The 16,490-nt window shown below is 33.6% G+C and overlaps 1 protein-coding gene across 7 annotated transcripts in view; it reads left to right on the forward strand.

Annotated features, from left to right (window-relative positions):
* Nucleotides 1–13,610, forward strand: part of BICD1 (BICD cargo adaptor 1) — a 262,487-nt gene extending 248,877 nt beyond the window's left edge. For 3 of the 7 annotated variants that reach the window (XM_051962785.1, XM_051962787.1, XM_051962788.1), the window contains one exon: nt 7,702–7,870. In XM_051962785.1, the coding sequence (XP_051818745.1) occupies nt 7,702–7,789 (88 nt within the window). In that variant the 3' untranslated portion in view covers nt 7,790–7,870. Of the gene's footprint in view, nt 1–7,701 lie in introns of all 7 variants that reach the window. The other 4 variants (XM_051962784.1, XM_051962786.1, XM_051962791.1 and 1 more) reach the window with 2 other exon arrangements.
* The last annotated feature ends 2,880 nt before the right edge of the window (nt 13,611–16,490 follow it).

The raw sequence follows: 16,490 nt of genomic DNA on the forward strand, positions 1-16,490 counted from the left end.
GTGATTTTGGCAAGCTACAGAACCTCTCAGTGCCACAGGAAATGCTGTGTTTCAGATAAGTTGTTGATCTGCTTAAATCAAGGGAGATTTCGCTGTGGGAATTCCCTACAGTGAAGAAATTACAAGTGTAGATCACACAAGTCAACAAATCAAGTGAATATAACTCTAAGAATAAAATTACCTTTTAACTAGAAAACCAGAAATAATTCCAGTTACTCCTACCAAAAAACCATACCCAAAAAAGTTTACCTCAGATAATGAATTGAAAGGTTAGGAAGAATCTTTCCTATTATTGTCAACTAGCTTTATAAAAGTTACTCACAAGTCACTGGGCTAAATATTGACGTTATAAAGAAAGACAAAAGCCCCATTATATCTCTCCAGGAGCTCCCAATCTAATGCCAAAAAAAAATTTCATATTGCTTTCCTTATTTGCTTTTCTTTCTGAAATAAACTTTAGGATGGTTTTTATAAAAAGGTTTTGTTTCACTTTAAAGGTGGGGCTAGATGAAGGGAAACTGAAAAGGTATTTCTCTTTTCAGAGATAGTTTGACAAAGAAAAGTATAATTAGATGTAGAGCTTAAATTTTTATTTTACTTGTAGTAAAGAAAAAAAAATACTAGGGGGAAATGTACATAGTATATTGTACATCTTTTTCTTGCTAGCTCCATATCTACTTATAGTAGGAGGTAGAGTGTTTAAGTGTATTTGATGAGGTGCTAGTGGTAGAGAATTGAGGTGTGAGAATTCCCTCTGGTTAGTGCACAGGTCCAACATGAAAGAATTTGGAAACCCAAAAAGTCTGAATGGCAAAAGGGCACTGAGAAGCCAGCTTTGCTAGGAAGACAGACTTTTTAGTGGCAAGAGGTCCTGTTAGGGAAATAAAGGTTAACACTGAGTAGAGAATGTGCCAGGACTTTTGCCCTTTGTGAAGACATTCTCTGTTTTAAATGAGAACATATCAATGGAAAGTCAATTAAGTTAACTATAAGGTGTTCTTGAGCTTTTTGCCAGAAACTCAACGGACTCATATGATGGAAATATATGGCTAACTTCCACATCTATACCTTCAGTTTTCATTACCACTATATAGACAGTTAAAAACTTAATGACCTCATATCTCTCTAGGGTCAACAATGGTCTAGAAGCAGGTAAATTCTTTTTGACACAGATGTCACTCCTCTCTTTCAAATTTGGCTAATTTTTACATCACTTTTCATCACACTTCATAAAAGTCTAATAATCCCTGCAAAGATCTCCTTACACAGAATGGATAATTAATCTTTGCATTCTCTGCTAATTCTTTTGACAGATCTGTACTGAGTGAAACTACCTCCAACTATAATGTATGTTCCTCCTTTTCCTGCCAATAACCTATCTAGAGTCATTTTGTTTTCCCATGCCATTCTTCTAATAGCATCTAACTATTGTGTTATTCCCTTCAGTGCCTCTCTGGTATAACTTATCCAATAATATTTACTCACCACAGTAGGAATGACCCAAATCCAGAACTAGATTTTTAGACTTAAATTCATCAGTAACTATCCTTGACTTAATTCATCCTGATTCAGTCTTACTTTCTTCATGCCAGGGTAAAAGAAGGAGCCAATTGGGTTGGTGCACAGGGGCCTACTCAGTTTATAGGCAAAGCAGGTTTGAGATTGCTGCTTCCATAGTACCACCCAAAGTTTGCTTGGGGTATACTCATCGGAGAAATTGCCAGAGTTTTCAGATTCAGGTTCATGCCACTACAATCCCTAGGTTTTGGAATCTTTTGGCTTAATCCCTTGCAGAAAGGAAAGGTAGAACAAAGCACTGCAATTCTCCCCAGAAATAGTATTTTGAAAACATATTCTTCTAGACCCAAAGGGAATGGTACTATCTGGGCATGGGACAACCTGTATCACAAACATAGAAATTACTTCTTGTTCAGATTCTTTACAAAGTACTTTACAAATTCTACCCAGATATTGGTGTTTATCACTTGCCTTAATTTGATTCCAGATTTTCCTATTCTGTCTATTCCCTACTTAACTCTTTTAATCTGCATTTTCTAAATGTTCAGCCTTTGTCATAAACTAAACATTATTCCAAATTGGATAGGCAGTTCCATAAAATCCTCTTTCTCAATTAGGACACAAATACTTATTGTACCTACTTATCTATGGGAGTCAAGCCTCTACAATTCTATAATTTGACAAGAATCAAACAGAATTATTTGTGAGATATCCTTCCCAGTAATATTAAGTTAAATTTTGACCCAATGTCCCCATCCTAAGTCCCAAAATACTATTATTGCAGGAGAGTAGAATTAATCCTATATAACCTCCCCTCTTCACAGAATCAATGAACTCCTTATAGGGAACCCACTCAGACAATGGGTAATTTGAGGTCCATTTACCAGTCAATTCCAATTCCTTTCCAAAAAAATGGGGCCCTAAATCCTCTGAAGTATGTGGCAATGATCTCACCTTCTGAAATTACTTCCTGCTGAGAATGGGGGTTGAACTGGGTTATCCTACAGAGTTCCAGTTAAAGGGGTTTGAGTTGATTGAAGATACAGGGGGCTGAGTCACACCCCTGAATATATAATACAGTTGTCTAGTGCTGGTCATTTGAAAGTGAATTGCTCAAAGTCTATAAGAAAACAAATGGAAGAGAACTAGAGAGAGAGAGACAAAGAGAGAGAGAGAGAGAGATTGAATACAAAGAGCAGAACCTCATTCTTGGGAGGTGTGCTTATATCTATGCTAAAGATTCTGTAACTAGCTAGTTAGGCATAATCTCTTTAAATAGGGACTACTTTATAACCAAACAATTTTGAGAAAGGGGAGGAGGGGTCCCATCCAAATACCAGACGTATTCACAAAATCCTTTCTTCACAGGTTTTTTCATACAAATTATTCAAAAGAAAACATGTTGGTATCACAGAACACACTATGAAAATAAATATTATTCTCACATAAGTAGCAAACTTAAATAAAATTGACTTTCCCATTGATGTAACAGTATTCTTTTTTTTTTTTCAAAAGGAAACATAATAACTGTCTTTAATATTTAAAAGAGTATCCTAAGGACTAGGGATTGAATAGCCTATTTTGTTTGTTTTCTTAGAGCATACTTAGGCTTGATGTAAGAGAAAACGTTCTAACAATGAGATCTCTCCAAAAGTGGAATGAGCTTCTGTTCTTTTTTTTTTTTTTTTTAATAACTTTTTATTGACAGAACCCATGCCAGGCTAATTTTTTACAACATTATCCCTTGCATTCACTTTTGTTCCGATTTTTCCCCTCCCTCCCTCCACCCTCTCCCCCAGATGGCAAGCAGTCCTTTATATGTTAAAGAGGGATGTAACAATATTCCATAAATTGCATCCCTCAAAGAAAATTTGAATACACAAAAATCCTCTTCTTCAAACCTACTAAAAATGTTTCAGCTTTAGTTTCAATAATCAGTAAAATAACAATTAGATTATTTGTCTATGAACAGTTCAGATGGATGACTAGACCAGGTATTCATTTCCCTAATTTTTTAGGTAATAACTACATATTTTCAGATCAAAAACAGAAAGATCTTACATACTTTTTATTGTGCTCACTTCTACTGACTACTTGCTCTGATTGTAGAAATTTGCTACAAGAGGAAAAAACAGGGACTTGAATATAATAGCATAAAAATAGGTCCTTTAGGCTTTAGTGTGAGAGTACGTACATGACAGGATAAAGCATCCTTAGCTTTGTTTCACAATTGACAACCAATTATGCAGTAACAATTCCATCTCATTGCCAGATTCAGGAATAATCAGGTGGGAAACAAAGAAACAGAACTGGGAAACTGAGTCAAAAGAATTCCACCTTGAACATAGGTCAAGATTTCCCTCCCAGTTCTTACCCAGATAGATGTTCACTTGTGACAATTGAGGATAGCATGCCTTTGACTAACTTATGACATTTCTTTCCAATAGTGGGTTACTGACTTAATGATCAATCAATCATACCCAAATTCAAAACTCAAAAGAATATCAGTTATAGTCCCAAGAGATTTTTTTATCTAATAGCAAATCCTACTAATCATAGCTTAGGACTAGATACATTATTTTTACTCTGATGAAGTTGAAATAAGCCATAAAAGTTCATTAGAACTCACACATATAAGAAATTCTGTTTAACATCTTTAGCATGTTTTTCTTTTCTTCTTGAGTTTAAACTCATCCTGGTGAAAGGACCAATCATTAGAAAACATTTCTATATAATAAGCTTATAGATTCTGTTTTAATACCCAATTTTTAAACTTAAAGTAAATACAAACTTAAATTTCTAGTAGCTGTAGTTCAATATTAATGCAAACATTTTCTAAAATTGTATTCCCAAATGCATCAATTGAAAGTAATTCTATCACATATCATTTAAATTCAAAAACATAGTAATTTAGGTCACATTTTCTTTTTTTTTCTTTGAGAAAATCTCCTCAAAAACTTCACTCTTTTAGACTCCTCAGAATCATTGAAATGGCAGTAAACTATTTAAGACCTGAGATGGAGCCCTGGAACAAAATGGCAATGACTTCTATCTCCCTCCCCTAAATTTTATATTCTTTCTTAAGTGGACTGCAGTATTAAGAAGGGGGAAATATTTTACCATGCAAAGTGGATTTCCCTAGATTTCCTCAAGCCACATAGAGATAGACCATGCCCTTTTACAGAATCTAGAATCCTCTGGGAATAGTTTTGAGACTCTGGGGTATTGGGGGATGTAGAGACCCACATAGAGAGAAACTGAGACTGAGCATAGAGTTTTGGAGGAGCCTACCATTCTTTGGAAAGACTGGACTCAACTCAAGTCCATATGCAGCAGCCCTGAATGATGAGGTCCAAATAATGAGGTGTGAGAATAGAGGTAAAGAGATTCCCTAACAGCAATGAGATCCTCTTGGCTGGTAGCAGGCTTTGCAGAAGAATTCGGAAACCCCAATGAATACAGGTGCAAGATTTGTGGCAGAGAATGGGATTTAATTACATTAAGAAGCCAGCTTGCTAGGAAGACAGACTTTTTAGTGGGCAATGAATTTTTTTTTTTTTTTTTTGCTATATAGCAAAGATGGGTTACATTGAGAAGAGAATATCTTCAGCAGTGGGCAAGGTCCTGTTAGGACATCTGTGAAGATAGGTTTGACCAATCCTTGGTATACTGGGTAAATCTTGGCCTGGGGGTGGGGAGCAGTTTGTAGAGGACTGTTGACTATGCTTCAGACAGAGATCTCCAGTTGAATAAGCTCACTTAGTTTGAGTTTGAGTTTGAACCTAGGGACTAATTTTCAGTTCAATAGAGGGTGGTGATTATGTCCCTGGCCAAGATCTTCAATTGAATGAGATTACTTAGGATGGTTCTTTTATGGACAGAAGAGTGTGCCCCTCCCAGGGAAGAGCTTGGGACCCTGAATCACCCTTCTCTCACAGATTAAAGGGGACACTATTTACATCATGATCATTCCCAATCCCCTCTAAGGAGAGAAGCTTGAAAGTGTAACTTTTAAGAAAAATTCAGATTAGTTTGCATCAAGATGCCTTAAAATAGAGATACCAAAAAATGCTTTTAAATCCCCAAATGACCAAATCTTTTCCTTTGTAATTCCTTTGTAATTTTCATTTGTAAACAAAACATAGACTCACTCTCACACAAACTGCTTTTAAATTCCTTTTGTTTCTAATACAGAGTTGTTCCTTCCTTACTTCCTGAAGAACCTCTTCTCTTCTGGAACCCCACTTCTCTAGAGTTTCTCATAAATTTTTCTTGCACAGACCCTTCCTGCACTTCAGCATGAAAGTTTCCACACTGCGGTGATCCTAGATCACTCCTCAATTCTAGATTTCCTTATATCCTCTCTCTTCCAGTACCATATCAGAGGGGTTCCCTTGGCACCATTAAATCCCCAATCTTACCAATATTTGACACCTCAGACCTTATAAGATGGCTCCAGCAACTAAAGATAATACTATATAGTCTGCGTTCTTACCATTGGTTTGTGCACAGAGATGCCTGGCTGCTGCAAAACCTCTTCTAATTCCCTTCCTGATTTCCTGGATTCATCAGTGGCCTTACCAACCTAGTCCTGGGATCTTGAACAGTCTATGAGTGGAAGACCCAGAATTGAGCCAAGAGACCACTGAAATCCAAGGGATTCATCTCCTTGTTTTTCAACAAGGGCTACCAGCTATTGAAGGTCCATAATATCTGGATCCTGGATGGGCCCCCATTTGTTAAAAACAAAATATCTTACTCAAAACTCCACTGATTCAATGATGAATGCAGGTAAGATTTATTGTACATTCTTGCAAGAATGGGTGCCTAGGTGAGTAGACACACCTTTGAAACTCCAAAAGCAGCATTTTATTTCCCATCCTGAAGCACAAGTCCCTCCCCTGATTCCCCATTAATTGAGTGTACAGAAATTATACAACATGAATCTTACGTATTCAGTTTCTGACCTAAAGGAACTTACATTTTAGAAAGGGGAAGATAACAAGAGGGCTAAGGAGAAAACACAAAAGATTCTTTTCAAATCTCAGGCCATCACCCTTGATTACAAAAGTCAGTCCCTCAAATAGCTTACATTCTTTTGGGGGAAGGTAACCTCCACTCTTGATTTTTCTTTGATGTCCTTGTGGTTTCAGTTTTCTAATTGAAGTTTCACTTTTTCAATTTAATTTCATAACTGTGGAAACCAAATAAATGCCCATTTCTCACAATCCTCACAACAACCATGGAAGGTAGATGTTATTATTTCCATTTTACAGTTAAAGAAACTGACAGAGGTCAAGCCTTGCCTGAGTTTCATACAGTATTGTCTGAGGTAGGATTTGGACCCAGATATTCCTCATTCCAGTTCTAGCATTCTTTCCACTGCACCATATAGACATCTTTAAAATAGGCATAAAAGTTTTTATGAGACTGAAAAGAAGTAATGCAGATTAAAAAAAAAAAACTTTAGAGAAAGAAGAAAGTTTATAAAGGCTGAAACTGAAAGAGGAAAAAAAGGCTATATTTGAAGAGCAAAATAGCTTACACAAAAAATGATTTTTTTCAGCCACCTTATAGGTATCTCATAAACATATTTATTGCATCTCTCTTATTGATGACTGCTTGGCAAATTGCTGTAAGTACCAAGAAGGAAGCTAATTTGAACAGGATAGAGGATATTATTTTAAGTTAAAAAAGACTTCTAAAGACCCATCCTCACAACCAGATTGTTTTGTTAGTGAATTATTCAGAAGTTTTGGAATCCATCAGAGAAATGAGTTCTTATAAGAATTTCCTTAGCAGCTAAGTATTAGTAAATAAAAAGGGATGACTTTGAGATCATAAGTGGAGGAAAAGATTTAACTTTTTTTGCTGTGCTCCCTTTGCTTCCTTTATTAGGATTCTCAAAGGACTCAGGTTTTTTGGGCATGCTTCATATTTAAGTAGATTCCACCCCTATTGGAGATTTGACTAAAAAATGAGTAAACAACAACAAACTCCAAAGTGAAATTTCCATGGTTATTATAGAAAAAAACCATGTAAACAACATCAATTTCCTGCATTTAAAGATTTAAATATCAAATTTGTACTAAATGTGTTTATTTAAAGCATGATGTGCTATTTTTCCTTATACATTGTACATATTTCTAATTACTCTTCCATTCTGTTCTGTTTCATTTTCAGTTCTAATGTCATTCTCCCTGAAGAGCAGCCACATTCCAGTTCTCAATGTGCCCCTCTCAACTGTCTTTCTCAGCCTCCTAATCCCTAGTCTTCATCTTCAACAGACAAAAAAAAATGGAATGGAATTTGTACAACCATTATGCAGGCTACTTCCCAAGATTCAGCAGGCATTTCTGCCTGATTGGGAACATGAATAAAACTTGGTTCATTTCTACACTATTGGAAATCAAGAGAAGATTGAGAAATATACTTATAAGTACAGAGGCCAGTCTGACAGGACACTTGATGGTTTCTCTGATCATGTACAAACTTAGATAAAGAATGTTCTGTGATAAGAACTTAAAAAAAAAAAGAATGAAAAAGAAAATTTTGTTTTCAGATGCTTGGCTCTATCTCTGTAATAAGCCAATATAAAATAAATGGTAGACAAATCATAAAATCCTATAATCCTCAGTCAGCCACAGAATTCTGATTCAGATTTTTTTTCAGTCAATGGTATTTATTTTATTTTTATTTATTAGCACCACAATTTTTTTAGTAAACTATAAACCAATTGTGGAAAGGGTATATGTACATTTTAATGTTTAAATAAGGAAAATTAGCTGAATTAAGTTTGATTTTAATTATTTAAAATTGGCCTGAATTTGGCCATTTTTATTGCACAAAATAAAAAATTATGGTTCATTGGAATATTCATGTTAACTTTGTATTTGCACTGGTTTGTTTATGCATTTATTTTCTAATTAGTTATTTATTAGTTACTGATTTTATAATAATTTCCTACTGAAAACCAATTGTTAAGTCTAAGAAAGATTTTAATTATGATCATTTACTTTTATTCAATTGTTTGATTACATCCTTTTTTTTTTTTTTTTTTTTTTTTTAGGACTTTATACAAGTAGATGAACTGGTGCTGTTCCATTTTTATGTGCTAACTCATAAAGGAATGCTAAACAATTTGACAAAATCATGTGTTCATTTAATTTTTTTCTCTCAAAAATTCAAGGTCTCAATGTGAGTCTTTACCTGTGAAAAGATTATAAGTACAGATATCAAAAGATATACATGTATAAAAAACATCTTTTAAAAAATTAGTTCACTTAGGTAAGGTTGAATATTTGGAATGAAGTTGATATAAATAAGTCTGATCTTTTTTCTGCAAAACTTCCTTGCCAAAAACAATAAATAAACCTTAGTGCATTGTCAGCTTATGACAAATACTCAGGTGCCTATGATACACAGATTCTCTAGTGACAGTTCAGTGTTCCTAGTTAAGTTACAGATTCTTTTAAAGTTTCCTAGAACATAATTTAAAGTACTGAATTTACACAATTAGTCAAAAATAGCCGACTTTATTTTGCACAATAACCTGACAGACAAGGAAAATAGCTAATTGATCTATAGAATCCAAAAATTTTGGGCTTCTCATTAAATACTACTCATAAATTGTTCTTACTCCCAATTCCTTGCTCTTAGTCAGGTAGCCTTAATTTATTTAGAGAAAAAAAGGGTTTGATATTTTCATGTGACAATATCCATGACTTCTCTATAAATTCCACACTAAAAATAGTCCACATTTTTTCACAGAATCATGGATTTAGAGGTGGAAAGTAACTTTGAGATCAAATCAAATCCATCTCCCTCATTTTACATATGGACAAATCAGGCTTAGAGACTAGACTAGTTCATGTGCATACTTCTAATAAATACATGCCAGAGACAGATGAGTAATCTTCTGATGTAGTATAGGGTGATTGACAACAGAGGCTAATTTAGAATCATTCAGGAATTTAAGGGATATCAGATTCAATGGTTTTTAAATTCTAAGGCATAAAGTACTTTTTGTTTCCAGAAATGTATACCTGTCATATATCAATCAAGAAGCAACAACCATCATTTCCAAAAGCAACTAAAGAATTTACTTTCATGTATAACATGTGCAGCAGGACCACTTATTAAAAGCAAATTGAGGTAAATGGTGAGATTCTGCACAAAACAAATATTAAAGTTTAGGTTCAGAGAAATTTAAAAAACAAATCTTCAGCAAAATTGAAACAGAACAACTTTCTGTTTCTCGATGCATTACCAAGCTCATCTTATTTTGCCGTGGCCATCCAGAGTCATGCATATGTAGTGTGTACATTTTTATTACTGGTCAGTCAGCATTTTTTTTTTTATGGAAGCATGATCATGCTGTTTCCATCTTCAATGTAACATAGCTGCTACATAAATTTTTTAAATAAACACTCTTGTGCCTGAGGAAAGATTTGCCTTTAAAAAGGAGCTCAGAACACCTTCCTAGATTTACTCATTATTCTCCTTTATGGTACTGGGAATACAACAGGAAATACTATTCTTAAATTACATGTGAATGTATCAGTAATACTCTGCTACATATCTGGATATCTGGACTCAATTTATAACCCAGTGCAAAACCATTAGAAAATACAAAGACTATTTCTTCCCTCTAATTCAGACAAAAGTATTATCTCTAATTCTACAGCATATGTTTGATATTAAAAATTTGTTTTGAAATGCCAAAGGGGTGAAAAAAGGTTGCTTTGAAGCATTTACAAAATACTTATTTTAGCTAAAACTTGCTAGAATGTGAAAAGCAGTTCGTATTCATAAAATCATAGGATCTTAACCATCATCTAGGACTACTACTCTTTATAGCTGATGATACAGGTCCAAAAATTTTGCATGACTTGTCTGAAGGAATCACAATATTAGAAAGAGCCAACCTGAAAAATAGAAATAACCCACAGCAACAAATAATAAAAAATAAAAACAAAAACAAAAGCCTTGACTAAATAAAAACAGAAAAGATTTAGGGATTGCAATAGGTAAGGATGCTGTAACTGCTTTGTTGTTGTTTTAAAGAAGTGCAGTAGTAGTGTCCATTGTTAGGAGAAGATGAGACAGGAAGGGATCATAAGATAATTGTTCATTTACCGAACTACTGACTGCAATTCAGCTGGTTCTAGGCTCCAAGTCAAAAGAATTGTTCAAGATGCTAAGAAAACTAAAATCACTAAATATTGCGAAAATGCCTGCTAAGGAAGAAGGGAGATTGTTCAGGTAGTAGAAGACAAGGAAGAATCTTCAAAGAGAAGAAGAGTTTTAAACAAAGGGTAATGAACCTTTTTTTGTTTTACATCACTAAGAATAGAAGAAGAAATAAGAGGATTAACAGGTTAGTTGGGAGGTTTAAGTTAGTTAAAAATATTTTTCAAATAAACATTACATTAAAATGGATTATTATGGAAGTTTGTGGAATCTCCTTTAGAGTAGAGACACAGTTGTTTGGTATAGTTTAAATAGAGTCAGGTTACTATGCCTTAAAGTATCATAGCTCTAATAATTTTGTGAAAATCTAAAAGAAAAATATTTTAAATTCTCAGATTGGACATAAAGACACTTGGTAATCTTTGAAAAATAAGTCAATAGTCTTAGCATTTTTCCAGTGTACCTATCCAGTATTTGTTTTTTGAAGAATAGACAAGAATAGTTTCTTCCTATCAAGATAATGGGCATCCTTGTTTCACCCTCTTTCTATCAAGCAGTATTTTCTATACTATCTTTTTATAATTTTCAAAACACTGAAATTAATAGAAAAAACTACCATGATTATCAGAGGACAATAAAACAAATATGCTCAGTGATATTTAGGAAATCAATGGTGAACATTTCCCTATAAAAACCTTTAAAATCTGTCCATTTCAGAAAAGAAATTTGAGCCTACAGCCATATAAGCAGCTGTCTGGATGTGAATACATTTATTTTTTTCCATATATTGGAAAAGTTATTTCCAAATATAAATTTAACCATGGCCACATAAGGCCAATGATGAACATGTGAATCAAATGACTTGCACCAAAAAAAAAAAAAAAAAAAAAAAAAAAAAGAAAAAGAAAAAGGAAAAGAAAGAAAGAAAAAGGAAGGAAAAAAGAAAGAAAAAGAATTATAAAGTGTGAAGAAGAGGAGCAAATAAAGGAAAATATATTTTCTACTACAGTATGAATATCAATTTCCATGTTTGACTGTTCATTGCTAATCACCATAAGAAACCATATCTTTCAAAAATCTTTTCTGGATTATGAATTGGTTGAATGAAACTGCTATGTTTAAATAAGTTTGAAAAGAAATGGAAAAATAATACCTACTTCTTCAGAAAACTGCTAACTTAGAGTTGAGGGTATAACCATTACTAATAATAAGACTAACAGAGTCCTCAGTTCTTTTAATTTTTTTAAATAAATGTTCAATAGTCCTTTTGTGTCCATGATAAATTCATCTACTTCACAAAATGCTTTCTGAAAAGAACCTTTTTTTTTTTTTTTTTTTTTAAAGATGGGGACACTGATTCTGAGGAGGTGAAGTCAACTGATATTTTACTTTTGCAGCTTGATCATGTTAACACCCAAAACATTGTAGCTGTTATCATCTAGATTTTGTTCTCCTAATACACATAATAGTATATTCAGGGGTCAAAAATATTTCTTATTAATGATTTGTCCTTATTTATATTTTATCAAAAAAGTTTTTTAAAAACTACCTTAGCTTAATGGCACAGGTACTTATAAATATGCAATATCACATGTTTGCATGAGATTTTTTTTTAGTCATGTAAGTTTTCTCATAATCATCATATAAATACTTTAGAATTCTTATTTTTCCTGTGATTCCTTCTCCATGAGGAATGTGATACATGTGCTTGTTCTCCTTTACATAAAGAAATGCATGGCTTTAATCTTCAGTTCATTTTAAACTTTTTTATTGTGGAGTTATTTAAAGTTTACCTATTAAAACTGAAGACTACATAAACTGCTAGGCCAAATCACTTTTTGTGTGATTAGTATTTATTTGCTGGCTGCTAAAATTCTGATTTTTTTTTTAATTAACAGTTTTTAGAATTACCTGTTAATCACTGTTTCTTAGTGGAAACATTAGAAAATTAATCTAATAGTCCTCTCTATAAAGATATAACTTATTAAAGCAATTTTTATATATAAACATTTGACACCAGAGAACCAAAAAAAAAAAAAAAAAAAGGTAAGGAAAATGTTAAAAAGCAACTAGCCAATCTTATAGAAGAACCATTATTTGTGATACTGGTAGTTATTTAAAAAAAAAAAAAAAACAAAAATCATTCGCTTCTTTCAGTTCACAGTAATGATTGCAAAACAGATCTCCAAGGAAATAAATTACGTTTGAACTGTTGCCACAAATTTCAAACATAACTTGACTTAGTCAATTTATTGAGTCTTTGAAAATTAGTTTTATGACATTTTAATAATCTATTATGTTTTTATTTGCATGATGCTCCATATCTAATGAACCATTCAGAATTCTTTATCTTTCTTTATACTATTAACATTGGTGCAATATTTGGTAAACTTTGATTTCTATTTTGTATAATTATTACTTTAATACTTTAACTTTTCATTGAAAAAATGTTGTTTTGTCCCTTCAGAGTTAAATGATATGGAAATTTTTTAGATAGTAATAATCTTATATACTGATTAATTTCAAAACTCATATCAAAACTCTTCTTGTGTTGCAAATTGTTTTGCAATTGAATTGCAAAACTCATGAATCAAATGAACTTTGTTGTCCCGTGTATAGATTTGTTTTTAAAAAGAAAATATTTTTCATGCAAATTTATCATCCCCTGTTTTATTTAACTGTGGACAATCCTAGATGAATGTCTCGTGAAGGAGTCATACAATATGTGCTTGTTATTTGTACAGTTTTTGCTTTGAAATGGTTGGAAAAGCTGCTCTAGAATTAAGAAAATAACAGGAAGTTAATGATATTGATTCTTACCTCTTCGTTACCAGTTGAATGCAGTGTAACAACATAGCTCTTCCAACAGTAAATAAACTTGTTATCTTTTGTTCATTTCATCTGTGTTACCTTTTTATCATCTTAAGCAAATTCTCCTATGAGTCTTGTTTTGGTCTTTACTATTTTAAAATGCAAATTAATTTCCACAAGTTGAGAATTATATAGGCCAATGAATCTGATGTATTATTTATTAATATTTGAATGCTAATTAAATTAAGAATTCAGTGTAGCTACATGATACATTAGAATTACATTCAGCAGAGCTGCTAGATGGGTACAGTGGATAGAGCACTAGTCTTGAAGTCAGAAAGTTTTGAGTTCAAATTCAGCCTCAGATACTTAATGCTTTCTAGCTATGTGACTCTAGACACGTCCCTTAACCCCAACTGCCTCAACAACAACAACAAAAAAAGAATTGCATTCAGCAATCATGAGCTCATACAAAAATAGAACACTTGCTACATATAGCATTTATATATATGACAAAATATACATATAAAATACATATACAAAATTGAATCCTATAGATCAAACATATAGGTCATATATAATACATAAAAAGATAGCATCCTAAATAAAGTTTAATATAGTAACCAAATGTATAGATGGTATGCGTATTAGCAGACATAGCAAAGGAAAATATAGCAAGAATCCTGCTATATAAAAATAGATAGATTGTCTACAATCATGGCAGCAAACTAAAATAGAAATGTATCCTCACAGATTGCATATTAACTTGGAAAACCATAAATTAAAATTATATATGCTATATTATATTTTTATTTATTTTGTTAAACATTTTCCAGTTATAGTTCAATCTGTTTAGGCAGCAAGTTGAACAGCTTTGATATACAATACAGTGTTATGTTGTAGTTACCAAAAAAGCCCTTATTATAAGCCTCTAACAATGGGTACCATGGAGCTACATAGGGAACCAACCACTTTATCCATTAATAGTAAGCATAACCCTTGATTGTAAGGGTCAGTTGTATGGGACTGTCTCCTCCACACCTATGTGATGAGTAGACAAAATTATAGAGGAAAGGGGAGAAAAAAGGTCTGGTTTCCTCTGGCTTTCAGCTTTAGGACAAAGCATTCCAAATTATTTACCTCACTGAAGGGAAAGGCTGGGAAGAAGCTGTCATGTAGGACACTGATCATGTTCTCATTCCCAGATGGCTATACTTTTCGCTGAGATCTTGATTTCTCTCTTGATTAAGCTGAGATTCTACTTCCAGGAACTAAGATGGTAGAGTAAACAGTGAATTGTTGTAATTTTCCTATGCTCATCTCTGGATAACAATAAACTGCCTCCATAAGAAAGGTCCTGGAGGAGTGGAATCAGCAAGATAGGGTGAAACAATCTGTTAGTCCAGGAAAGTTGGAGGATTGAAAGGAGGGTCTATCTCACTTGGGAAAGGGGAAGCACTGTCTAGGACAGGAAGCTTCCCAGTGAGTTTTCAGCAAGCTCCACCTCAGCATAATAACAGGATATCCTGAGCCACAGGATGGTGGAGCACATGAATGCCAACACCAAGACCCTCAAGTGCCTTGATATAGCCAGGGGAGCCATCAGACTCAAATTCCAGGAACTACTTCTTTGATGCACTTTGATGCACCCCCACAATAGGTGGGCACACTCCAGTGGTAAGACCTCTATATACTTTTCCATGGGCGCCAGGTAGGGAGGCATCTTCCAGAGACTAGAGCCCTATGAGCTACCACATAGCTCTGGGTAGCTTTCCTCCAGGGACCAGACTATCACCTATGTAAATGTAGCTGTAGGAAAACATAGAAATATCCCATGAGGCCTCTGTATATGCAAATCACCACCACTAGGACTCCAGTTTGGCACTAAGTAAGCTGTTTGCTGCAGCCTCCAACAATGCTAGTCACCACCACCCCATTCCATACCCTCAGCTCAGCATCAAACATGAGGATCCCCCATGGAACTAAGGATACATCCATGCAGCACTAATTAAACAGCCGTGGCCTGAAGCCATTGATAAAAGAAGCCTGATGCAGTGCCTTTTCTTCTCTGGGAGGAAAGCTCAAAAACTAAAAGAGAAAAGCTTCCCAAAATGATGAGTAGAAAACAACAACAAAAAGCATCTGACCATAGAGACTTATTTTTTTTTCCTTAATAGTATTTTATTTTTCTAATTACATGTGAAGATTATTTTTCATTTTTATAAGATTTTTAGTTCCAAATTTTTCCCCTGTGTCCATTATCTCCTTTCTCCCCAAGACAGCAAGCAATCATGTATAATCATTTTAAACTTATTTCTATATTTGTCATGTTATGCAAGAAAAATTAGATCAAAAAATAAAACATGAGAAAGAAAAGACAAAGGTGAAAATACTATGCTTCAATCCACATTCAGTTTCCATACTTCTTTCTCTAGATTCAAATGGTACTTTCAATTCCAAGTCTATTATATTGCTAAGAGCTAAATCTATCACAATTTATCATCATTTACTCTTACTGTTACTATGTACAATGTTTTTCTGGTTCTGTTCACTTCATTTCATATAAGTCTTTCTAGGTTTTTCTGAAATCAGCCTGCTCATCATTTTTTATTTAACAATAATATTCCATTACATTCAGGTACCATAACCATTCCCCAACAGATGAGTATCCACTCAATTTCCAGTTCCTTGCCATTACAAAAAGATCTGCTATAAACATTTTCGCATGAGTGGGTCATTTTACCTCTTTTGTGATTTTTTAGGGATGCAAACCCAGTAATGACATTGCTGGACCAAAGGGTATATATATACACAGCTTTATAACTCTTTAGAAATAGTTCCAAATTGTTCTATAGAATTGCTGGATCAGTTCACAACTCTAACCAGCAATTCAGTAGTAGTATTTTCCTTGCCAACATTTATCGTTGTCTTTTCCTGCCAATCTGACAGAGTTATTTTAATTTGCATTT

This window comes from Antechinus flavipes, chromosome 5 (genome assembly GCF_016432865.1).
Source record: "Antechinus flavipes isolate AdamAnt ecotype Samford, QLD, Australia chromosome 5, AdamAnt_v2, whole genome shotgun sequence".
Taxonomy (NCBI): Eukaryota; Metazoa; Chordata; class Mammalia; order Dasyuromorphia; family Dasyuridae; genus Antechinus; species Antechinus flavipes.